We start from the raw sequence: 26,936 nt of genomic DNA on the forward strand, positions 1-26,936 counted from the left end.
GAAAATTTCCAAACTTGTCCTTCGTTTTTTCGGCTCAAAAATGTCCCAATGATTATCGATTTTGTGCCCATTAACTGGCCGAAAAACGAACGAACTGTCTAAATGACCGAATTTCGGCCGATTTTTCGTATAGTGTATGACCAGCATAAGGCTTGCCAGTTCCTAAATGTCTTGCAGGACAATTTCATGGTTCACATGGTAGACGCACCAACTAGAAATAAAGCGTTACTGGTTCTACTGATTACCAACAATATATCACGGATGTGGAAATACGGAGCAATTTAGGAAACAGCGATCACAGGTCAATTGGCTTTAGTATAAATCACACAAATAGGAAACATAAGGGGAATACACTGAATTTCAAAAGTGCCAACTTCTTAAACTACAAACCTTGCTAGAAGGCATGAACTTGGATAAAATATTAGGAACAAAGAACACGGAGGAGAGATGGGTTTGCTTTAGGAGCATATTAAATTAGGGCATTAGCTAATGCATCCCATTGGGTAATTAATTTAAAAGAGCGAACAAAAGTCATGGATGGCTTAACTCCAATGTAAAAATGCATAAAAAAGCAAAGGAGAAGGCCTTCAAAAAATACAAGGTTGAGGGATCATCATCAGCATTCAGACTTTATAAAGAATGCAACAAGAAATGTAAGGGTGCAATTAGGGCAGATAAGATAGAACATGAAAGACACATAGTGGAGGAGAGCAAAAAAAAATCCCAAGAAATTCTTTAAGCATGTAAACATTAAAAAAAGGAGGAAAGACCATATTGGCCCCTAAAAGAATAAGGATGAGGAGATGGCAAAGGTATTGAATTTATTCTTCTCCTCAGTTTTCACGCGGGAACTTAGGGAACTCAGTCAAGTAATTGCCAGACCATTGTTCCTAATTTTTACTGACAGTCTACTGACTGGAGTGGTACCAGCTGATTGGAGAAAAGCCAATGTAGCACCAATATTTAAAAAGGGCCCAAAATATATCCCTGGGAATTACAGACCAGAATTGATTCTTGCCAAACCAATCTAATAACCTTCTATGAGGAGGTGAGCTGCCATCTAGATAAAGGAAGGCCCGTAGACATGGTGTATCTGGATTTTGCAAAAGCATTTGACACAGTTCCCCATAAAAGTTTACTGTACAAAATAAGGTCCATTGGCATGGACCATTGGGTGAGTTCATGGATTGAAAACTGGCTACAAGGGCGAGTTCAGAGGGTGCTGATAAATGGAGAGTACTCTGAATGGTCAGGGGTGGGTAGTGTGGTCCCCCAGGGTTCTATGCTGGCACCAAGCCTATTTATTTTGTTCATAAACGACCTGGAGGATGGGATAAACAGTTCAAATCTCTGTATTTGCAGATGATACTAAGCTAAGCAGGGCAATAACTTCTCTGCAGGATGTGGAAACCTTGCAAAAAGATCTGAACAAATTAATGGGGTGGGCAACTACATGGCAAATGTGGTTTAATGTAGAAAAATGTTAAATAATGCATTTGGGTGGCAAAAATAATAATGCAATCTATACACTGGGGGAGAACCTCTGGGGGAATCTAGGATGGAAAAGGACCTGGGGGTCCTGGTAGATGACAGGCTCAGCAATGGCATGGAATGCCAAGCTGCTGCTAACAAAGCAAACAGAATATTGGCATGCATTAAAAGGGGGATCAACTCCAGAGATAAAATGATAATTCTCCCGCTCTACAAGACTCTGGTCCAGCCGGAGTATGCTGTCCAGTTCTGGGCACCAGTCCTCAGGAAGGATGTACTGGAAATGGAGCGAGTACAAAGAAGGGCAACAAAGCTAATAAAGGGTCTGGAGGAAAGGTTGCGGGCACTGAACTTATTCTCTCTGGAAAAGAGACGCTTGAGAGTGGATATGATTTCAAATGATGATTACAAATACCATACTGGTGACCCCACAATAGGGATAAAGCTTTTTTTGCGCAAGACACGTGACCACTCATTAAAATTAGAAGAAAAGAGGTTTAACCTAAACTACAAAGAGGGTTCTTTACTGTAAGAGCAGCAAGGATATGGAATTCCCTTCCACAGGCGGTGGTCTCAGCGGGGGAGCATCGATAGTTGCAAAAAACTATTAGATAAGCACCTGAACTACCAAAACATACAGGGATATACAATGTAATACAGACATATAATCGCACACATAGGTTGGACTTGATGGACTTGTGTCTTTTTTCAACCTCACCTATTATGTAACTATGTATACAGTTGTGCTCATAAGTTTACATACCCCGGCAGAATTTATGATTTCTTGGCCATTTTTCAGAGAATATGAATGATAACACAAACATTTCTTTCACTCATGGTTAGTGTTTGGCTGAAGCCATTTATTATCAATCAACTGTGTTTACTCTTTTTACATCATAATGACAACAGAAACTACCCAAATGACCCTGATCAAAAGTTTACATACCCTGGTGATTTTGGCCGGATAACATGCACACAAGTTGACACAAAGGGTTTTGAATAGCTATTAACCACTTCAGCCCCGGAAGAATTTACCCCCTTCCTGACCACAGCACTTTCTGCGATTCGGCAATGCATCGCTTTAACTGACAAATGCGCGGTCGTGCGACGTGGCTTCCAAACAAAATTGACGTCCTTTTTTTCCCACAAATAGAGCTTTCTTTTGGTGGTATTTGATCACCCCTGTGCTTTTTATTTTTTGCGCTATAAACAAAAAAAGAGCGACAATTTTGAAAAAAACGCATTATTTTTTACTTTTTGCTATAATAAATATTCCCCAAAAATATATAAAAAACAATTTTTTTCCTCAGTTTAGGCCGATACGTATTCTCCTACATATTTTTGGTAAAAAAAATCGCAATAAGCGATTATTGATCGGTTTGTGCAAAAGTTATAGCGTTTACAAAATAGGGGCTAGTTTTAGAGCATTTTTATGAATAATTTTCTTTTTTTTTTTAATGGCGGCGATCAGCGATTTTTATTGTGACTGCGACATTATGGCGGACACATCGGACATTTTTGACACATTTTTGGGACCATTGTCATTTATACAGCAATCAGTGATATACAAATGCACTGATTCCTGTGTAAATGACACTGGCAGTGAAGGGGTTAACCACTAGGTGGCAGTGTAGGGGTTAAGTGTGTCCTAGGGGCGTGTTTCTAACTGTGAAGGGCATGGTTGTGTGTGACACGTCATTGATCTTTGCTCCGAAGACAGGGAGCAGAGATCAGTGACACTGTCACTAGGCAGAACGGGGAGATGCTTGTTTACATTAGCATCTCCCCGTTCTTCCTCCCCATGAGGCGATCGTGGGTATCCCCGCGGCGATCGAGTCCACAGGACCCGCGACCCGACTCGCGCGCCAGCTGGCCTCCTTTTAAAGGGGAACGTACAGGTACGTAGTTTTGCCTGTACGAGCCCTTCTGCCACAGTATATCTGCGTGAGGCAGTCGGCAAGCGGTTAAAGGTAACCATCCTCACCTGTGATCTGTTTGCTTGTAATTAGTGTGTGTGTATAAAAGGTCAATGAGTTTCTGGACTCCTGGCAGACCCTTGCATCTTTCATCCAGTGCTGCACTGACGTTTCTGGATTCTGAGTCATGAGGAAAGCAAAATAATTGTCAAAGGATCTGCAGGAAAAGGTAGTTGAACTGTATAAAACAGGAAAGTGATATAAAAAGATATCCAAGGAATTGAGAATGCCAATCAGCAGTGTTCAAACTCTAATCAGGAAGTGGAAAATGAGGGGTTCTGTTGAAACCAAACCACGGTCAGGTAGACCAACTAAATTTTCAGCCACAACTGCCAGGAAAATTTTTCGGGATGCAAAGAAAAACCCACAAATAACTTTAGGTGAAGTACAGGACTCTCTGACAACATGTGTTGTGGCTGTTTCAAGATGCACAATAAGGAGACACTTGAAGAAAGATGTGCTGCATGGTCAAGTCGCCAGAAGAAAGCCATTACTACGCAAATGCCACAAAGTATCCCGCTTACAATACGCCAAACAGCTCAGAGACAAGCCTCAAACCTTCTGGCACAAAGTCATTTGGAGTGATGAGACCAAAATTGAGCTTTTTGGCCACAACCATAAACACTACATTTGGAGAGGAGTCAACAAGGCCTATGATGAAAGGTACACCATTCCTACTGTGAAACACAGAGGTGGATCGCTGATGTTTTGGGAATGTGTGAGCTACAAAGGCACAGGAAATGTAGTCAAAATTTATGGCAAGATGATTGCAGTATGTTATCAAAAAGTAATAGGAGGAACATTTGCATTCATCAGCCAGGAAGCTGCGCATGGGACGTACTTGGACATTCCAACATGACAATGATACAAAACACAAGGCCAAGTTGACCTGTCATTGGCTACAGCAGAATAAAGTGAAGGTTCTGGAGTGGCCATCTCAGTCTCCTGACCTCAATATCATTGAGCCACTCTGGGGAGATCTCAAACGTGCAGTTCATGCAAGACAGCCCAGGAATTTAGAGGAACTGGAGGTTTTTTGCCAAGAGGAATGGACAGCTTTACCATCTGAGATGATAAAGAGCCTCATCCACAAATACCACAAAATACTTCAAGCTGTCATTGATGTTAAAGGGTGCAATACACTGTATTAAGAACTGGGGTATGTAAACTTTTGATCAGGGTCATTTGGGTGGTTTCTGTTGTCATTATGATTTAAAAAAAGTAAACATAGTTGACTGATAATAAATGGCTTCAGCCAAACACTAACCATGAGTGAAAGAAATGTTTTTGTGTTATCATTTATATTCTCTGAAAAATGGCCAAGAAATCATAAATTCTGCCGGGGTATGTAAACTTATGGTACGTTTTGTATATTTTGTACATTCACATCAGTCCCTGCCCTCAAGGAGCTTACAATCTAAGGCCTTTAACTCACATTCCTACATATACTAGGGCCAAAAAAGTGGAAAAAGTATGAACATTTTCATTATTTCACACTCTGATATTGTAGAATTTTTTTTTTCAAATATATGTTTATTAACCACTTAAGGACTGGAAGGACCCTTAGAGACCAGACCATTTTTTGTGATACGGCACTGCGTTGCTTTAACTGACAATTGCGCGATGGTGCAACGTTGTACCCAAACAAAATTGATGTCCTTTTTTCCCCACAAATAGCGCTTTCTTTTGGTGGTATTTGATCACCTCTGCTTTTATTTTTGCGCTATAAACAAAAAAGGAGCGACAATTTTGAAAAAAACTATATTTTTTACTGTTTGCTATAAAAAATATCCAAAAAAGAAATAAAAAAAATAATTTCTTCATCAGCCAATATGTATTCTTCTACATATTTTTAGTAAAAAAATTTGCAATAACCGTATATTGATTGGTTTGTGCAAAACTTATAGCGTCTACAAAATAGGGGATAAATTTATGGCATTTTTATCATAATTTTTTTTTTTTACTAGTAATGGCGGTGATCTGTGAATTTTAGCGGGACTGCGACATTGCAGCAGAAAGATCGGACACTTTTGACACTTTTTTGGGACCATTGACATTTATACAGCGATCAGTGCTATAAAAATGCACTGATTATTGTGTAAATGTCACTGGCAGGGAAGGGGTTAACACTAGGGGACGATTAAGAGGTTTACTGTGTTCCCTGGGAGGTGTTTCTAACTGTGGGGGGATGGGACTGACTGGAGCAGGAGAGAGATCGCTGTTCTTAATCACTAGGAACAGCAGATCTCTTTCAACTCCCCTGTCAGTACGAGGATCTGTCTGTTTACATTGACAGATCCCCGTTCTGGCTCCCTGAAGTGATCGCGGGTGGCCGGCGGACATAGCGGGAGGCCAGTGGACATTGCGGCCGGCGGCTATGCACATCGGCTCGCTCTTAAAGCATTAGAGGAAGGCTGGTGTGAATACAGGATGATATCCCACAATTTTTATAGTAAAGAGAAAAAGAAAGAAAATATAAGAAAAAAAGGAAGAAAAAAAAAAAACTAATGAAGATGAGGGAGGAATTTGCGAGGGAGTTTAGTAAGATGCTCTAAATCGAGCTAGGTCATTGAAGGAACGAAAATAAGCGAGTTAAAAAAAAGTTCCCAAGCATTCTACACTTCCACAGTTTTTTTTCCAATATATGTTTATTAAAGATGTGCTAAACATATATATACTGTATAGACAGTAAATGATTTAGCATTCAATTACATACCCCAACCTGGAGGATGGGGTAAACAATTCAATCTCTGTATTTGCTGACGATACTAAGCTAAGCAGGGCAATAACTTCTCCACAGGATGGGAAAACCTTGCAAAAAGATCTGAACAAAGTAAAGGGGTGGGCGACTACATGGCAAATGAGGTTCAATGTAGAAAAATGTAAAGTAATGCATTTGGGTGGCAAAAATACGAATGCAATCTATACGCTGCTAACAAAGCAAACAGAATATTGGCATGCATTAAAAAGGGGATTCATTCCAGAGATAAAAAGATAATTCTCTCGCTCTACAAAACTCTGGTCCGGCCGCACCTGGAGTATGCTGTCCAGTTCTGGGCACCAGTCCTCAGGAAGGATGTACTGGAAATGGAGCGAGTACAAAAAAGGGCAATAAAGCTAATAAAGGGTCTGGAGGATGTTAGTTATGAGGAAAGGTTGCGAGCACTGAACTTATTCTCTCTGGAGAAGAGACGCTTGAGACGGGATGTGATTTCAATATACAAATACCGTACTGGTGACCCCACAACAGGAATAAAACTTTTTCGCGGAAGGGAGTTTAACAAGACACGTGCCCATTCAATAAAATTAGAAGAAAAGCAGTTTAGCCTTAAACTACGTAGAGGATTCTTTACTGTAAGAGTGGCAAGGATGTGGAATTCCCTTCCGCAGGCAGTGGTCTCAGTGGGGAGCATTGATAGCTTCAAGAAACTATTAGATAAGCACCTGAACGACCGCAACATACAGGGATATACAATGTAATACTGGCATATAATCACACACATGGGTTGGACTTGATGGACTTTCTTCTTTTTTAAAACCTCACCTACTATGTGACTATGTAACTACTGTATATATCAATAACAATAAATAACAAATCCAAACTATTAGGATGACTGTATATTATCAATATGTATTAGACGAAGGCGGGTGTGAATGCAGTTCACCACAAATGCAAAAGTAAGTCATAAGTTAGGATGATATCTCACAATTTGAAGCCACAATTTTTTTTTTTTTGGTGAGATGCCCTAAATCATTGAAGGAACAACAATAATTGAGACGAGTTCAAAAATTTTTTCCAAGAATTCCACACTTCTCAAAATTGTAAATATTGTATATATTTTAGATATTGTAAAATGAAGGATCAATAGATGCTGAAAACTTTCATAGATATGTAAATTATAATTGTTTTTGGTCTGTGTATCATTTGAATTAACTATGGAGCATCTCTGGTGAGATAAGGCTAAAATTTTGCATTATGACACCTTTACAGGACATGGAAACTGTGAATGTGGAGAGTGCGCTTGCCACAGTGGATGGACCGGTCCATACTGTAACTGTACCATAAACATAGACCCCTGTATCTCGGAGAGTGGAATTGTGTGCAGTGGAAGAGGTAAATGTGAGTGCGGAAAGTGTATCTGCTACGGCGCAGGCGTCTCTGGCGATACTTGTGAGAGGTGTCCAACTTGTGGCGATCCCTGTGACTTTCAAAGGTAAGTTGCTGTTGTAAAGTGTATTTTACATTTAGCTTTGTTTTCCTCTGAACAATCATGTAATTTAGCATTGCAGTCTACAATGTACCCCCCTGGAGCATTTAGCATAGGGGAGGCTTGACTGGGGTAGGGCCAGGCAGTCCAAGGCTTAACGTTTTTTTAAAAGGTTGGTGTTAGCAAAGAAGAGTGGACTTCGTTTTTTGAATCCTAAAAGCTGGTAGGTGGGTTTGATGGTTTGTGTTGAGCTTAGGTATGAAACTGACCATTTTCCATGTAAATAAGCAAAATGAGTCCCACCCACCTCCCCTTTGTTTCATTTGCATGGTGGCAGTAGTAGAAGGTGTTGTTTAGCTTTTCTTCTCAGGTTCAATGCTTGTTTCTTTTTAAAAAAACATTGTATGGATTTTCTTTGCTTGGGCCTTATGGGCTGTGGCGAGCTAATGACAATGCCAAGCTAAGCACAACTTGGAAAACTTGGAGACTTGGAAAAGGATTATTGAGGAAAAGGGGTTATAACAGCACTGCACCTGTAAGGTTATCTCATTGGTATTGCTATCTCCAAGTATTAATGTTGATGTAAATTATTTGCCCCCAAGCGGGCAATTTCTACACCCCAGAGGATCTCCATGGTCTCCTTGGCTTTTAGTGTAACGTAACAAAAATGGATATTGAAGCGCCACACCACTGCTAAGAGGTTCAAATACAACTTTATTTCTAAAAAAGTCAGAGGTACAGTACAAAAGAGAAAGGTATGAAGGAAGAGGTGATAAGGAGTAGTTGGTAAAAGTCTGGGGGGGGGGCATGGTCTTCTTCATGGCCATTCGTTTCTAAACACACTAAGCCAGGAGATTTTAAGGGGCTTCAGCGACATAAAAGATAAAAGCATTGTCATAGGTCTGATAGGTTGTTATTACCGTGTGTCTGTGATTTTTGGTTATTGCACTTATTCTTTACTCATGATAATCACCAGTGGTGGGCCCTGCATTTCATACCTAGGTCTTCAGTGATGTCCTACCAGAATTAATCCAGCAATTTTTGGCTTTACCTTTAAAAATTCAGTACAGAAAAAACAGGGACACAGACAAAGCCTAGACTACCTATATATCAGCAAAATTACTTAAAGTGTCATTAAACCCAAAAGAAAACATTTATTATATTGCAGCTTAACAATTCTTAGATGTGATGGCTGCATTTGTTTTCTTTTTTAGCCTTTCTTTTACTTTAATTTGGTGATCTAGCCAGTAAGTCTGTGTTTTTTTTTTTAAATAACAAGCTCTCTCATGGAAGTATCAGTTTACAGGGATGAGACAAACCATTTACCACTAAAAGAGGTGCTTACAATGGTCAGATTTTATTTATTTATATAAAACTTTCACATATCCCAGAAGGCCACAGAAGTAGAGATACACAGAGGTCTGCTGTGTCCATTTACATCAGGCGACATATGATCTGTCACATTTAGGTCTGGAAAAATAGAAAAGGATGCAGTCGTGATTGTGCGCCTGCTAGATGGCCCGAGTGTCACCAACTCAAAATCTGATTAAATCTACAGTTTCATTGACATTTACCATAAGCTACAGGTGTCTGCACCGTTAATTCTGAACGCCTCAAGGCAAATTTCTTTGAACCTGGCAACACGTGATGGCTATCATGGCTGAAATATGATTGAATAAAAGCTCTAACATTACTGGAAGCAGTGAAACTAAGTCGAAAAGCTATGAAAGGAAGAGACTAGACTATTGGGAATAACATATCCATGGAAAAAATCTATTAAAAGACAAGTCAGTGATTCTGATAGTTTAGGCAATGTTTGGGCCAGCAAAAAGGCCTTGCTGACTCTGACGGCCCACCACTGATATTTATGTATGATCAATATGTCATTGTTTTTTGGTATGTAAACTGTTCTGATGTCGTTTAAAATAATCATACACTGTAGATTTTTTTTCATTTGGATATCGCATTACAATGTTAAAGCGGTGTTCCACCTGGGGAAAGAAAATTAAAAGCTAGCAGCTACAAATACTGTAGCTGCTGACTTTTAATATATGGAAACGTACCTGTCCAGGGAGCCCACAATGTCGGCACCCCAGCCAATTTTTGGATCAGCTGTCGGGTGCTGCCACCACCATTCTTCATGAGGGAAACCGGCAGTCAAACCTTTTGGCTTCACAGTCGGTTCCCTGCTGCGGTGCTTTCTAATTGGCCCGGTGGCAGGGGAAGGAGGAGGGGGGCCGAACTTCCCAGGGACAGCGCCGCAGTGTCGTCTCCTGGAAGTTGGGAAGGGTACCTGTTCCCCCCCAACCTCCTGAAAGGTGCCAAATGTGACAACGAAGGGGGGGGCGGCGGAAGCAGATCAGTGGAAGTTCCACTTTTGGGTGGAACTCCGCTTTAAGAAAAAAAGTAGTCCCAGCAAAGGTGCGTTTATTTTAGTGTAGTAAGAGGTGTCTTGGTCCCTTCCATAAATGCAGCATTTTGATCTACCTTACCCTGCTCATACTTGCCCTGTCTCACTTTAATTGGTACAACATTTAGAAAATGTCCTCTGCAAATGGTAATGTTTGGAGGTCATAAAGTGACCCTGTGCATTGTGCATGCAGGGCACAGCCATGGGATTTATGCTAATCCCACATACTCCTCTTCCATGCCTTTCAGTTCAACAGACAAGAATAAAGACTTGAAGCATACACAGGGCTGAGGATGCTCTTTCAATCCCCATGCGACAGCCATGAGTGGAATTAATATGCATCAATGTTAGATGTTTTTACTTCTAAAAACTGGGCCTTGGTTCATTTCTGAAGTAGCCATTTCTCCCCCAGAAATGTCTGCACTCAAAGTTTCAACATACGAAACTGCTATCTACAGTAAGTGTTATCTAAAAAAGTATGGGAATGAATTTTAGAATCACACTTACCTAGTTGGATGCAGTCCGATGCTGCATTTGTCCCCCACCACCTCTAACACTGAGAACCGAGTGATCAAACACAGCCGATCGCTCGGTTCTCAGAGCTCCCTGAGCAGAGAGCTGGTGAATGTCAGTTCCCGGAAGGGGGAGGAACAGCCAGCTCAGCCTCTCAGCGGTGCACTGAAAGGCTGAGCCGAGTGCTGGTCCAGGCATGTGGGTGGATCACGACCATATGGTTGCGATCTTTCTCGAATCTGGACCAGCTCTATGATGTCAGCCGACAGTGGGCTTCAGCCCGCTATCACGAAAACAGGTCACAGGAGTGCAATACAAACTGCACTCCTGTGATCCAGAAGAGAATTACAGCCAAACGAGCTTTGGTTGTATTTCACCTTTAAGTATCACACCTGAATTAGTAATAGCCACCTGCTGACCTAACCAAATATTTAACCTCGACATACAGTACCACATAAACTTAAAAGTATATGTAAAGCACAAACATTTTTTTTCCAAAACAACAAAAAAACAGTTGCCTTTAGATATACTTTTACATTAGCTTTTGACTTGGGATAAAGTTTGACTCTGGGTTCAGTTCGAACCCATGTTCGGGTAAACCTTGAAGTCAGCTGTCAGTGACATAATTGACCTAATATGGCCAATATTGACCTAATATGGCCAAATAGCCATATGGTCAATGTTATCGAACTAATGTGGCCTTGTTAGATTAATGGTATCAGATGCATCCCTGCCCCTTTGTATACATGCAACTGTGGGGTGGGGAATGTTCCAGCTGCAATTCATAGGCCCAGGAATAACATCTGCCTTCTGGGTTCGGACCAAACCCAAGCTGATCACTACTCTCAATCCAAATGTAACTTCTAAAGTCAACCCCCAACCTGTATCTTAGAATGAACTCTAAATCTCATGTGAAGTTTATAATGTCACTGTGATAAATAAAAAATATTTTCAAATTTTGATTCCAATAAAAAAAAAAGTCTGCACTAATATCTCCACTCCAAAACTTGATGATCTTTTAAAGCTTAGAATATTGTGTCTCAGTAGCAGGAATTTCTTTTAAGCTAGAGAGCCAGGGGGGCCCAGGTAATGATTTTGCTAGGACCCCTTGGTGTAAGTAAATGTAGATGAAGCCACTTCATTATTTTTAAAGCATTGCCCTATTTACCGGATCCTTTTAAATGCAATACTCTAAATAGAGTTTTGATGAATTTTGGGCCCTCGGGCAGTGACAGGAGCAAGGTTAGGAGTCTGGAGCATGACATTTAAGCTATGAAAAAAAACTGATTATGCATTGAATTCAGGTAAGATGACTAAAGAGCTGTTTATCATACAGGATTGTCTGACAAAGCTAGCCTGCAGGATATCTATGCAATTCATGAGATAGTGGAGACTTTTTAAAGCTGCTTTCAGCACAATGACTTAGGTCCTGCGAAAGTTCACAATAGAATGCTTGGCTCGGTGTTGGCTGGGACACGTATGTTGTCTTCATTCTTAGTAACTGATGAGCTGTATGTTGTTTCTCCTAGACCCTGTATAGAATGCCATCTGTTTTCAGAGGAGGAGAAAAGAGCAGCATGTGCAGAGACATGTCACCTAATGGATGTCACGGTCAGCAAAGATCAAGGTTCGTAGTAGCAAGTTTGTAGTAAGTAGTATGCTTGTAGTAACTGGTATTGCAATAAAGCTTTCAAAGATATTCTTTCACAGGGTTATGTTGACCCTACATGGGAATGATGTCATCTCTGGCACCAAATGATGTCACTGTGCTGCCCACTATAAAAAAGTAACACTAAAAGGTCTCATCTTATCTGGTTTCGTACATGTGTAGAATTCTGTGTTAAGCTGGCCATATACTGTTCAAATTTCTGCTGATTCCGGCTGGCTTTGCCAAAATTTAAGTAGTGTTTGGCCCTACTGGCACTGTTTTGTTCAACAAAAGTTGATTGTTGGATGGAATTTTGTGGAATTAGTCTGTTAGAAAATTGTTAGCCAAACAACTGCATCCAATCAGATGCAGGCACTGCTTGAGAGTTCTGGCTGACCGGCGGTGCCGGCTGTTAGAATATAATAGCCCAGTAGGAGCTGTTAGTGTGGTAGGAGCTCAGGGTATCTGCCCCATTTTTAGAATGATAAATACATTCCTGCCAGGAATCAAGAACTGACTGTATACGCTGATGTTAATGAATATTCTCATCCCATTTAACTGGCAGGGGGCATGAGTTATAAACTGACTGATGTACAATTAAAGCGATATTAAGGGCATAGTTTAAAAAACCTGCTTTGTGCAGCTTCTCTTCTTCTTCGGTCCCCCGCCCGCGCTCCTGACTCCTTCCCCTTGACCTGGTGCATGCTCGCTCTCGAGCCTGACTCTATGCGTCCATAAGACACTGGCTGTGATTGACAGCAGTGGGAGCCAATGGCTTCTGCTGCTTGCCTCTGCCAATGAGGAGAGAGTGAGACCTGGGACAGCTGGGACTCCCGTGCACATTGCTGGATTGAGAGGGGGCTCAGGTGAGTATTAGGGGGGATTGTGGGGGGAGCAGCACACAGAATGTTTTTTACCTGAATCAACCTTTACAACCACTTTAATTCACAGCTATCAGTTATGGGCACAGCTGTAGCGATACGGAGTGATTGCTGCAATTCTCCCAACACTCATTTTCAGTTTACTGTAGTCAGATTGTCCAATAGCCAATTTGTGATCAAGGTGACATTAAACTCTGGTTTAAAAGAAATTCTATTCATTTATGTATTATTAACTCCAAAAAGTACCTTATATTGCTCTCAGTCACCTTCAAATCTCCATTTTTATTTTTGACTGCTGTTGTGATCCAGTTCCTGTTAAACAGTGACTACATTTGTTCACCACAGTCCCACTGTATGTAAGAATGTAGCCACTTTCTCTTGCTCCCTCCCGGGATGGCCCCTCTCTGTTTAAACATAACTGCGCACCAGTGCACAAAGCAAGGTCCATAAAGACATGGATGAGTGAGTTTGGGGTGGAGGAACTTGACTGGCCTGCGCAAAGTCCTGACCTCAACCCGATAGAAGCCAGGCCTTCTTATCCACATCAGTGCCTGACCTCACAAATCTGCTTATGGAAAAATGGTCAAACATTGCCATAGACACACTCCTAAACCTTGTGGACAGCCTTCCCAGAAGAGTTGAAGCTGTTATAGCTGCAAAGGGTGGGACAACTCAATATTGAACCCTACGGACTAAAACTGGGATGTCATTAAAGTTCATGTGCATGTAATGCCCTGTACACGCGACCGGTTTTGCCGTCGGAATAAACTCAGAAGGTTTCTCCGAACTCCAACGGAATTCCGCCCAAGCGGTCTTGCCTAGATACGGTCACACCACCGTCCAGAACACGGTGACGTACGACGGGACTAGAAAAAGGAAGTGCAATAGCCAGTCGCCAATAGCTTCCATTTCATACTTGCTTCAGAGCATGTGTCGTTTTTGGTATGTCGGAACAGCATACAGATGAGCGGTTTTCCCGATAGCATCTGGTTCTGTCAGAAATATGTAGAACATGTTCTCTTTCTATGTCCGTCAGAATTTTCGAAAAAAAAAGTCAGATGAGGCATACACATGTTCGGAATAGACGATGAAAAGCTTCCGTTGGACTTTTTCTGTTGGACATTCCGCGGCATTAAGGCAGGCGTCCCATTACTTTTGGTAATATAGCATATGTAAAAATGCTGAAACTAAATCTAAAAAATCAAAATCTAAAAAAACCATTCACTTGCTGCTGGATATGCGCTGCGGTCCGGTTGTGCTTCATTAAGACAATAATATCCCTTGGATCCATCTGGAGGCTTGGCTTTATGTGAGGGATTCCCCTGTCCAGTTTCTCTGAAGGCTGCACCCCAAGTGCACTGTGCACCTTACTATTAACATTGGCCTTTGCTTTTGTTTGCTTCCCAGGCCATTACGGACATTTCTTGATTTACGCATTGATCACAGCATTGTTATCCATCCAGCGCATTTTCCTGTGCCTTTTATATGTGTAAATAGGTTTTTCTAGGCACCTCCTGGGCCCCCTGTAGCCAATTACAGGGTTGGGTTCGTCCGCTTACTTGATGGTACTGACTTTGGGTCCCGTGAGTTTGGGACGTGTCATTTTTATTCGTTTGTATTAACTGTTTAATCCCCTGATGAAGCCAATGTATTGGCGAAACTAGTTGGGATGAATTAATTATCGACTACCTTTTATCATCTTTGGTGTCGGTCAATATTTCGATGGTTATTTGTATATGATTGATTTCATCTGTTCAGAATGTATATGTATTAACTATGTATACTTTTTAGATTTATATATTAATAAAAATATAATTTTATAAAAACATGTTCTAATCTATTTGTGGCACCGCAATAATCCCATTTTCCTTGTCCCTCCTATATACTATCATTTAGGGATGAGGTGCCGTATCTATTAGGACATACCACCTACCACCTACTATTAAATGTAAAAATTGTTTCAGGTAGGCATTACATTACAGGCACACAAATAATTCTTACTGAAAGCACTCAGTGGCTTTCCTGTAATAACACATAAAATATATAAGCTGTTTTAGCCACAGTTACAATCTATTCTCCAGCCATGTACAGGATCTTATCAGCGTGTATCTGCCACTAAGCAGGGAGTAATACATCACTCACAGAGACCTTAACCATAAATAACTTTTCCTCTTCTTTCTGCAAGCGAGTCGCATTTCACAGGGTTGACATTCCTGGTTTTCGTTACTTAAGTGATTCCAACTGTTGTGACAATCTATAGCAAGCCATGCATGGTAAGACGCCGCCTTGGGGTATCACTATCCCTTAATAAAAGAATTTTTGCTAAGACCGAACAGGTAACTGGAAGTAATAGAAAACACTCGGTTGCCTTTTAACACAAATGAGACTATTATGTGCTTCTGGCTCAGTCCAAGTCACGTTGTTAAGGGTTGCCGAATTAGGCGGCCATTTTGTGCTTCAGATGAGCAGCGGTGACTGACATATCCGGAATGTACTTAGACAAGAATAATCAAAGCCAGACGCAGGTATGTCCCTGTAACCAAGACAGAAAAAAACAAAAAAACAACGAAATATTGAACTTTCTCGGGCAATTTTCTCCGTCTGCTTCCATCTTAACCATTGGTGAGCTTGGACTTGACATGACAATCCATCAGACCTTTTGTTTTGATGTCATGCATTTTATTTCAGCTGTCTCTTTCTCTTCTCATCCCTTCAGATTTCTCCGAGGATAAATCTATTTTCTGTAGCATGCAAGGTGAAAATGAATGTGCTATTACATTTTGGATGGCCACGGACGAGCTCGGAAAGAAAGTCATTTATAACCTGCGCCAAAACGGTAGGCATTTAATATTGTCTGTCACAGATTATAATGTGAGCGGTGGAAATGTGACAAATTGAGCTGGCCTAACAAAATGGCTGGCAAACACAATACGGCTATTTAGTGCATATATCTTATCTCGTTTACCGCTGACAGGGAGCGCGGAAATATGTTTTTATAAGCAGTACCCATTATCAGGTTTATGCAAAGCAGGCAAATATACAGCGTGGAAAGACATATTGATTGAATTTTAAGACGCGTTCGAGCCTGTGCCGCAGATCCCTCCCATATGATCCATCGTATAGAGTCTTATTACAAGATATATGTTCAAACCGTATATTGGCAATTTATTTTTATGCTGAATTCTGCATCCAGAAATATAAAAAAAGGAAAATATAAACATTTATGGTAAAGGAAAAGTAGGGAATGATTTTTTTAAAGCTTTACTTTTAGTACAGTACTTCTTTAACCACTTCAGCCCCGGAAGATTTTACCCCCTTCCTGACCAGAGCACTTTTTGCGATTCGGCACTGCGTCCCTTTAACTGACAATTGCGCGGTCGCGCGACGTTGCACCCAAACAAAATTGACGTCCTTTTTTCTCCACAAATAGAGCTTTCTTTTGGTGGTATTTGATCACCTCTGCGATTTTTATTGTTTGTGCTATAAACAAAAAAATGAGCGACAATTTTTAAAAAAACGCATTATTTTTTACTTTTTGCTATAATAAATATCCCCCCAAAAAAAAAAAAAAAAAAATATATATATATATATATATATATATATATATATATATATATATATATATATATATATATATATATATATATATGTGTGTATATATATGTAAACATTTTTTTTCCTCAGTTTAGACCGATATGTATTCCTCTACATATTTTTGGTAAAAAAAAATCGCAATAAGCGTATATTGATTGATTTGCGTAAAAGTTATAGCGTCTACAAAATAGGGGTTAGTTTTATGGCATTTTTATTATTATTTTTTTTTTACTAGTAATGGCGGCGATCTGCGATTTTTATCGGGACTGCAACATTATGGCTGACTCATCGGACACTTTTGACACATTTTTGGGACCATTGGCATTTATACAGCGATCAGTGCTATAAAAATGCACTGATTACTGTAAAAATGTCACTGGCAGGGAAGGGGTTAACCACTAGGGGGCGATCAAGGGGTTAATTGTGTTCCCTCTCTGTGTTCTAACTGAAGGGGGGGAGGGGACTGTCTAGGGGAGATGACAGATCGCTGTTCATACTTTGTATGAACAGACGATCAGTCTCTTCTCCCCTCAGAGAACCGGAAACTGTGTGTTTACACACACAGATCCCGGTTCTCGGTGTGTCAGCAGCGATCGCGGGAGCCCGGCAGTGAATGCGACCGCCGGGCACTCGCATCGGCTCTGGGAGCGAGCAGCGGGCGTCCCTAGTGGTCACAGGGCGAAGTGACGTAAAATAACGTCATTCCGCCCAGCCGTGCCATTTTGCCGCAGTAAAATGACATTCACAATGCCATGCATTTTGTTAAAGTGATTGTAAAGGATCGTTTTTTTTTTTTTTTAAATAACAAACATGTCATACTTACCACCACTGACCAGCTCATTTTGCAGAGTGGCCCCGAACATCCTCTTCTGGGGTCCCCTGGCAGCTCTCATGGCTCCTCCCTGCATCAGATAACCCTCTAGGAGAAGCATTCTCCCGAGGGGGTTACCTTGCGGGTGCGCTCCCGAGTCCAGCATTTGCGTCCATAGACACGAATGCCGGACTCAGCCCCGCCCCCCGTGTCATTGGATTTGATTGACAGCAGCGGGAGCCAATGGCTGCGCTGCAATTAATCTATCCAATCAAGAACCCAAACCCTGTGGAGAGAGGGACAGTGTGTCCCTGCCGAAGAGATGAAGGAGCTCAGGTAAGTAAAACGAGGGGGGGGGGGCTGAGGGGCCGGTCACTGACAGGTGTTTTTTCACCTTAATGGATAGGATCCATTAAGGTGAAAAAACATGAACCTTTACAACCCCTTTAAGTGTTTTTTTTTTTTTATTTACCATGCAACCCTAATGCCCTGTACACACGGTCGGACTTTGTTTGGACATTCCGACAACAAAATCCATGGATTTTTTCTGACAGATGTTGGCTCAAACTTGTCTTGCATAAACACGGTCACACAAAGTTGTCGGAAAATCCGATCGTTCTGAACGCGGTGACGTAAAACACGTACGTCGGGACTATAAACGGGGCAGCGGCCAATAGCTTTCATCTCTTTATTTATTCTGAGCATGCGTGGCACTTTGTCCGTCGGATTTGTGTACACACGATCGGAATTTCCGACAACGGATTTTGTTGTCGGAAAATTTTATCTCCTGCTCTCCAACTTTGTGTGTCGGAAAATCCGATGGAAAATGTCCGATGGAGCCCACACACGGTCGGAATTTCCGACAACACGCTCCGATCGGACATTTTCCATCGGAAAATCCGACCGTGTGTACGGGGCATTAGACTTCATATACACTGCTGCTGGTAAACGGATGTTTTGGAGCAGTTGGGTGTTTTTTTCAGCTGCTCCTGAATTCTATCTATGTTATCTTATCAGTACATGTACACAGGGTCGTTTATAGTCGTTTCTAGGCAGTTGAGTTTAGAAGCATTTTTTGGAAAGTAAAAACAAAAATGTGTTCAGGACGGATGTTCAGAGGCATTTGAAACGCCAAATGCCTGTCACAGCTTGTAAATGCGGTAACTTGCGTTTAGCCGCATTTCGTTTATAGGCATTTTTAAATTTTGACTATTTGAAAAAAAAAAAAGAAACGCGGCATGCAAATGCGGAAAAAAGGACTTTTTTAAACGTTGATTACTATCTGTCGTTAAATTGTTTAGGAGAGGTTGTAAGACGTCCCGTGTACATTAAACCTTAAAGTGATTGTAAACCTAAGACATGAAATATGAACAAAGCATATCTCTCTATAGTGTGTACTTGTCTCAATTAAGAGCACTAAGTGTCATTTCTGTCTGCTACTTCGTTCCTCTCCTATCAGCATGAGTCACTTCTGACAAGTTTTCCTGACACCAAGAGAAAAATGATAACAGGGGAGGGATCTACAGCTGATTGACAGCTTCCACACTGTTCCTGTGTGTTGTATGAAGTGGGGTGTGTCTTTTCCCTCAAATCAGCTATAAGAGCTCTCCCCACTGAGATCTGCAGAATGTGACTTCAGCTCTCCGTCCCCTTTCTTCTGACAGCTCAGACAAGCTTTTATAAATTTTGTACTCTAAACAGATGTAGAGAAAAGAAGGGTGCAGATAAACAGGTACAACTTATGTAGAAGGATTTGTTTTATCTCTGTGTTGTCTGAGTCTAGTCACTTCACTGGGTATATGGGTTTAAATCCACTTCAAGGGCCTGTTTACACCTACTGTATATGGTACACTCACTGCAATGCATTAATGCACATGTAACGTGCATTGGGGGTTATTTACGAAAGGCAAATCCACTTTGCACTACAAGTGCACTTGGAAGTGCAGTCGCTGTAGATCGCCGTAGATGTGAGGGGAAGCTCTGAAATTAGGGGAAGCTCTGCTGATTTTATCATCCAATCATGTGCAAGCAAAAATGCTGTTTTTTATTTTCCTTGCATGTCCCCCCTCAGATCTACAGCGACTGCACTTCCAAGTTCACTTGTAGTGCAAAGTGGATTTGCCTTTGGTAAATAACCCCCCTTGTGTTAGGGCAGCCCATTTATTAAGAATAGGCTGCCAACGCATGTCAAAGCAACAATTAATGGACTTGCAAATTTTTTGCTGGTGTACTGCAATGCGGCAAAACAGAACAAACAGTATGTTCGTAGCTGGGTGCTAATGCACATTTTATGGTATTGTTCCGCTCTCTGGACATCTCGGGCCACACTCACAGCCATCTTTATTCACTAAGTTGACCGCCACTGCTCTACAACTATTGCAGTGAAAGCAATTAGTATACAACGTCACTAGATGGGAGGCAGTGGGCCCTTTCATTGATTTGCTATGGGGCGTCATCACACGTAGTTACAAGCTGAGTATATGCAAGATCCTTTTCTTTTACATTTTGACTGTGCCCCTGGGCAGAAAGCCAGCTCCATAAAGATAATGGTTTGATGGGTTTGGCATGGAGGAACCTGAGTGGCCTGAACAGAGCTCTGACTTCAACCCAGGTGAACACCTTTGCGATACATTAGATTGTGAGCCAGATTTTTTCAACTAATATCCATACCTGCCCTCACAGATGTTCTATTGACTGACTAGGCACAAATTCCCACAAGCACACTCAAAAATGTTGTGGAAAGCCTTCCTAAAAGAGAGTAAGCCATTAGAGGCACAATGGAAGGGGGTGGGGTGGACCAACTCCATATTGTTGTGCCTGGTTTGGGAATGGGATTTCCAGCTCATGGGTGTGATGGTCATGTGCTGTCCTCTATATGTGATCACCTGTTTCTTACAGCTCACCGTTACAAGGTCAGCTAATACAGTGATGGCCAGGGTGGTGGCTTATCTCCAGGGAAGTATTTTGAATTAGGTTTTTTGTAAATCACAGCCCTTCTCTAGTGTTGTCTGACGTGGAATCCCCTGAGTAATCATCAGTCTGTTCATCTGTCAGCGTTTCCCAGCTGTCTCAAAGCTGAAGTGTCACATGACACTCTGATCAATTTCTAAAGAATGAAAATGAGAGCCTTTGAGCTGACAGAATGCCGTGCAAACATTTCAGTCGAATTACGTGTATTGCCATGCAGAATGGCTTGTTTTGCTCAAGGGTTTTCGTTGTCTATATCATGTTGTAACACTCTTGCGTGAATTTTCCTATACATTGTTGCCTATATGGGCAAGCCATCCAATGTATATGAGCAATCAATGCTTTATTGAGGTATATACATAAAAGCTGGCAGGAGAAGGCAATGGGGTTGATTTACTAATACTGGAGAGTGCAAAACCTGGTGCAGCCCTGCATAGAAACCAATCAGCTTCCAGGTTTTTTGACAAAGCTTAATTGAACAAGCTGAAGGTTAGAAGCTGATTGGCTACCATGCACAGCCGCACCAGATTTTGCACTCTCCAGTTCTAGTAAATGAACCCCTAGTGTCTGTGGCAGGGGAATAGGTATTGCATATTCCTGGGAGCAGCAAAGCAGGGGTTCAAACACATGGGCCATCACTAAGTATAGAACTTCTTCTTTTACAGGCTTAGCATTTTGTACAGGTGACCCAGCATTACTTTAGGTTTATCTCTAGCTAAGTATTGGGTAGATTAGAGAACACGTAGAATCCCTGTAAGGGTTTGTTCCTGTCTATATGTCTTCATTGCAAGATCCACCCTACCATTGTCTACGGAAAAGTGATTGAAAATCCATAATTTTACAGTTGTCACGAGAACAGGAGGCGAGGGCAAATCTTTCACCTATTACAAAGTTGTATCTGGGGAACAGAAAGTGAAAGAAAATCTTCCCAATATCCATACTGACAAAGGCAGTGTGTAGAGCCATCTCCTGTGGAGGGATTGTCTGCACCAAAATGATACAATCGTCCCATCTCTTGTGAGCTGGGGGACCCTGGGGGTCGCGACCCGGAGCCAGTTGCAGCCCAGTCCATCCTCACCACTAGAGGCTCTGGTGAACACCTGCTGGCTCTTAGACTCCGTGCCCCAGGGAATCCTATGCTCTAACCCCGGTGGGATCCGTGTTGGTGTTCCAGCGGCCCTGCCTTCCTTATACCCGGACTCCGATCCGCAGCAGTCAGCCGTAGGGTCCACTGCCTTGCGGTGCACTCCTGATCCCAACGGTGTGCATCTGTCACCTAGCCTCGAGGTAACCTGACAGTTACTTTTAGTTGTATTTTTTAAATTTAGATTAAAAGGATACTGTTTATATGAGAAGTTTTGGTAGTTATTTCTTCCTATTCTTATTTTATTAATAGTAGAGATGAACAGACAGGGTGTTTCTGGCAAATTTTGAAAAACTTAAAAAGTAAAACTGCTTAATTTCTCTGGTGATATTTGCTTAAAATGAGAATCACTTTCTTTCCTTTATTTAGAGCAGTGGTCTTTAAACTGTGGCCCGGAAGGCCAGCTGCGGCCCTTTCCTTGCTTTTATCCATCCCTTGGGGCAAGGTTTTCATCTACTGATAGTGAACCAAGATATGTGTGTGAGCCACTCAGGCTGTATGAGACGAAAGTCCTGTGCCCACCGCTGTGAGTGATGGCCAGTAAGGGAGCTCATCTATACTCCAGCCAATGATAGAGAGTGATATGTGTCCTGGGAGCCGCACATTAAGTCAAAGTCTGCTCCTGCTCCTTGAGTAAGCTCTGGTGGGCGGAGTGAAATGCGTTAGTGGCGTGGCCAGGCCGGGGGTCCAGGCTGAGACTGGCATTCACCATCACACAGCAGGCTTTGACTTGATTTGCAGCCCCCGGGATACCTATCATTCTCTTTCATCTACTCATACCAACAGTGGGGCATAGTTACCTCCTCTGACACCAACAATGGGACCCAATGACACCAACAATGGGGCACTATTCCCTCCACTGACACCAAAGATGGGGCATTGTTTATTCCCACTGGGACCTTTTCTACTCCCAATGGGCACTCTCTGGCCCTCTTAAAGTCTGAAGGACAGTAAACTGGCCCCTTGTTTAGAAAGTTTGGAGATCCTCAATTTAGAGGATGTTTTGGGGGCTTTTTGTGCATTTAGGATAGTTTAGCTTATTTCATTTAATGTTCTTCATATTTATTTATTTTTTTTATATATTTATTATTTGTGTTCTGTTGCTGTAATAATGGAAAGTATACCGTAAAATAACGGAAGTAATAAGGGGCTGTTTTTGACATAAAGGATAGGTTCAGGATAGTTAAAAGCAGCTTCCGTTACCCTAAGGAGTCATATAAAGCAAATTGTACCCAAAAAAAATATTTGAAACAAAATTTTAAAGGAATGAAAGCTGTCAGTTTTGTTCATCTTTCATCAATAGTAGTTTATGCCAAACATTATTAGAGCCACAATAAAGCCATTCAGATGTTTATCCCGTTTGCTACATGAAAGAGGATTTGTCTCCGAATATATTTCTCAATACCTTGTTTTGTCTGATAACAGCTGTTTAATATCCTCAGGTCTGCAATACGTCTGCAAAGCAGCGCTTAGCTCACAGTGACATCTAGTGGTTGCAGAATGGTCCATCAGATACAATTTAGTCATGCAGTTATTTCTCAGACATCACTTTAAATTTACAGCCATGCTTTTTTGAGCTACAGCAATAGAAAAGAAAAAAATAGATTTTTTTTAAGCTGAAGTTTATCTAAAAAGCATTTTTTTTCTTTACACCTTTAGTTACAATACTTACCTATAATGAAGGATGCCCCTTCATCTGCAGACTGCTGGATTCTGTAGAAATTCTCACTGCTGGACTGTCCTGTCCTCTTCTATGGGAAGTGACTCCTGTGACTGATCGGACTCTCCCCCATTTACAGAATGTGTAATAGGTAGTGTAATCAAAAAAATGACTTCTCTCAAAGACAGAGAGGACAGGAGTGGGCATGTCCCTGTCGGATCATTTTTAGTGCAGCTGAGCCTGGAGACCTGGAGCTGTTGAGGCCGGGTTCACACTTGTACGACAAATGCTCCAACTTTGGGAGCTCATGTTGGATGACATGTGGAAATCAATGTTTCCTATGGGAGCCATCTTAACTGGTCCAACTTTGAAAATGCTCCCTGCACTACTTTAGTCCGACTTTGATCCTACTTCAGCTCATTGAATATCACTGAAGTTGGATCAAAGTCGGATCGCCATCTTAACTGATTCTACTTTGGCGTGCTCTGATGATCTTGAAGAGGAACTCAACGCCAAATAAAATTTTTAAAAAAGGCATGGGTTCCCCCTCCTTCCTTGGTCTGGTATAGATTTTAAGGGAAACCCTCCATGCCAAAAAAAGGCAGGTCAGGAAAGGGAGTGGGAGGAACGAGCGCCCCCTCCTCCTGAACCATACCAGGCCGCATGCCCTCAACATGGGGGGTGGATGCTTTGGGATAGGGGGGGGCCTGCGCCCCCCACCCTTAAGCACCTTATCCCCATGTCATCTTGTCCTCTTGTCCCCGGGGTCACCAGAGGCCTGCCCCTTATGACGTCACCGCCTATCATGCACCGGGAGGTGACGTCATAAGGGACGGGCCTCCCGATGACGTCACCCAGTGACCCCGTTCCATGTCAATATAAGTAGTGGCACACCGCGCACCCAGCATTAGAGCGGGAGAGAGCGTTGAGTCAACATCGGAAGAAGAACAGAGGGAGAAGACCCAGCAAAGAGCGAGAAGCCAGCAGAAAGACCTGGCAGAGGCAGAAGACAGCGGATGGGGGAGAAGAACCAAAGAGGGCTAGAAGACATCGGCGGAGAGCGGAGAAGACCCGGAGAGGGGAGATGAACCGGCAGAGGCAGAAGATATCAGCAGAGGAGGCACAAGAGCTGGAGAGGGGAGGAGTCGGAAGAGATGGCGGAGCTGCCTTAATTACTTTAAAAACCTGTGTACTGCGTTTTATTTTTGAGACTTTTTTTTAGGTGAATGGGTAGGGGTAAAATGTACCCCATACTCATTCACATAGGGTGGGGGGCCGGGATGTAGGGACCCTCTTGTTAAAAGGGGCTTTCAGATTCCGAAAAGCCCCCCACCCGCAGACCCCGAAAACCAACGGCCAGGGTTGTTGGGAAGAGGCCCTTGTCCTCATCAACATGGGGACAAGGTGCTTTGGGGGTGGGGGGCGCAGGGCCCCCCCTGCCCCAAAGCACCCACCCTCCATGTTGAGGGCATGTGGCCTGGTACGGTTCAGGAGGGGGGGGCGCTTGCTCGTCCCCGCCCCCTTTCCTGACTTGCCTGGCTGAGTGCTCAAATAAGGGTCTGGTGTGGATTTTGGGGGGGACCCATGCCGTTTTTTTTTACATTTTGCATGGAGTTCCCTCTAATGATTCATACCAGACACAGTGCCTGGTATTGTCTGGGATCAAAGTCAGATCACTGTTCATTGAAGTCGGACGCATGTCGGACTTCAAGTCGCAGGGCAAAGTCGGATCCAAAGTGGTACGACTGTCGTGTCGTACCAGTGTGAACCCGGCCTTAGGCCCACAGTGCTAGAAGTTCAGCAGCAGGAAGAGGACAGGGCAGCCCTGCAGTGGAAATTTCTACAGAATCCAGCAGCCTGCACATTGTGAGACATTCCTCATGACAGGTAAGTAATGTAGCTGAAGCTGTGTAGCGCAAACAATGATTTTTTTTTTAACTAAACTTCAAGTAGAAATACAGACAAAACTTTTTTCTTCATTTTGGATAGAAAAGGGGAAGATTATAACCCCTGTCAGACTTCTTTTCACAATCTGTTTCCCATTGCGGAGATCTCCCTTCACTTCCTTTCCCCAAACAAAAAGTGATATGAAATCCCTGCAAATTAAGGGAATTTTCTTGGGGACCCCCACATCACCAGAACTAGTGTACCCATTGGAAGATTTCCCCTCTATTACTTTTCTGGGGACAACCCTAAAATTTGGAGTTTTCTTTTACTTTCAATGATAATGGTAAACAGGACAAATAGAGAGGGTGAAATCTCCCTAACGGAGACAGACAGCAATAAAAACTGTCAGGTGTTCTAATCCCTCTCCGCTCTGTCCAAAACTTAAAAAAACGTTTTTCCTTTAGTTGTACTTTCAGCTTTACCCACATGCCGACCGCCCGCCCGCCCACTATCTATCTATCTATCTATCTATCTATCTATCTATCTATCTATCTATCTATCTATCTATCTATCTATCTATCTATCTATCTATCTATCTATTCCTAGTGCTTGTAGACCAGCCAATATTTGCCAATATTAATAGCATGCAACTCACTATGTATTGTAGGCACAGGTGTGCACGGCCTATTGTATTAGGATGTGCACACCAAAGCTCAAACACATATGCGTGTGTGTGCATGTGTATATACAGTATATTGGAGATTGGTGTCAGTAAGGCAGTGGACGATGTCAGTTGTTTTTATTTTTATTATTTTATTTTTTTATTATTTTTTACAATTTTTCAGGAGCTTAGGGCTCTTAGGGGGCTTTGGTGAAATATCAGGGGGTCTAAAAGAGGGGAATCTGCATCACACAGGGTGATTAGGGTGCACACCCTGTGCGCACGCCTATGATTGTAGGTCATTTGTAGATGTGATTTATGATATATATATATATATATATATATATATATATATATATATATATATATATATATATATATATATATATATATATTTTACATATATATATACAAAAAATATGTATTTTCAAGTACATAATTTAAACTGTTGACACTTTGGCTTTTTTGTCCTACAGTTTTTTTTACACAAGACCAACTATATTATTTGCTATAAGGTACACATTCTGAAATTTTCATGGTGTTTTCTAATGTTACATTTTTTTTTGTATTTTTATTTCAAACTCTAGATTGTCCTGAGCCTCCAAATATTCCCATGATCCTAACGGGTGTCTCTATTGCCATTGTGTTAATTGGCTTTGTGGTGTTGTGTATATGGAAGCTGCTGGTATCCTTTCATGATCGGAAGGAAGTTGCCAAATTTGAAGCAGAGAGATTGAAAGCAAAATGGCCACAGGTATGTGTGTAGATCAGTGTTTCTCAACTCCAGTCCTCAAGGCGCCCCAACAGGTCATGTTTTCAGGCTCTCCATTATTTTGCACAGGTGATTTGATCAGTTTCACTGCCTTAGTAATTACCACAGCCGTTTCATCTGAGGGAAATCCTGAAAACATGACCTGTTGGGGCGCCTTGAGGACTGGAGTTGGGAAACGCTGGTGTAGATGACTCCGTAAATGTAATGCATACACATCATTCCAGCTGCATTTGCCACTAGGCCAGTCTTTCTTAAACTTTTTAACACTGAGGAACCCTGCCAATAATTATCATATCTACAGATCACAGTACAT

At 41.9% G+C, this 26,936-nt stretch overlaps 1 protein-coding gene across 2 annotated transcripts in view; it reads left to right on the plus strand.

Annotated features, from left to right (window-relative positions):
• Positions 1–26,936, plus strand: part of ITGB6 (integrin subunit beta 6) — a 222,128-nt gene that overhangs the window by 190,802 nt on the left and 4,390 nt on the right. For both annotated transcript variants that reach the window (XM_073634069.1, XM_073634070.1), the window contains 4 exons: positions 7,459–7,681; positions 12,128–12,225; positions 15,844–15,963; positions 26,439–26,605. In XM_073634069.1, the coding sequence (XP_073490170.1) occupies positions 7,459–7,681; positions 12,128–12,225; positions 15,844–15,963; positions 26,439–26,605 (608 nt within the window). The remainder of the gene's footprint in view (positions 1–7,458; positions 7,682–12,127; positions 12,226–15,843; positions 15,964–26,438; positions 26,606–26,936) is intronic.

Source organism: Aquarana catesbeiana, linkage group LG06 (assembly GCF_042186555.1).
Source record: "Aquarana catesbeiana isolate 2022-GZ linkage group LG06, ASM4218655v1, whole genome shotgun sequence".
Taxonomy (NCBI): Eukaryota; Metazoa; Chordata; class Amphibia; order Anura; family Ranidae; genus Aquarana; species Aquarana catesbeiana.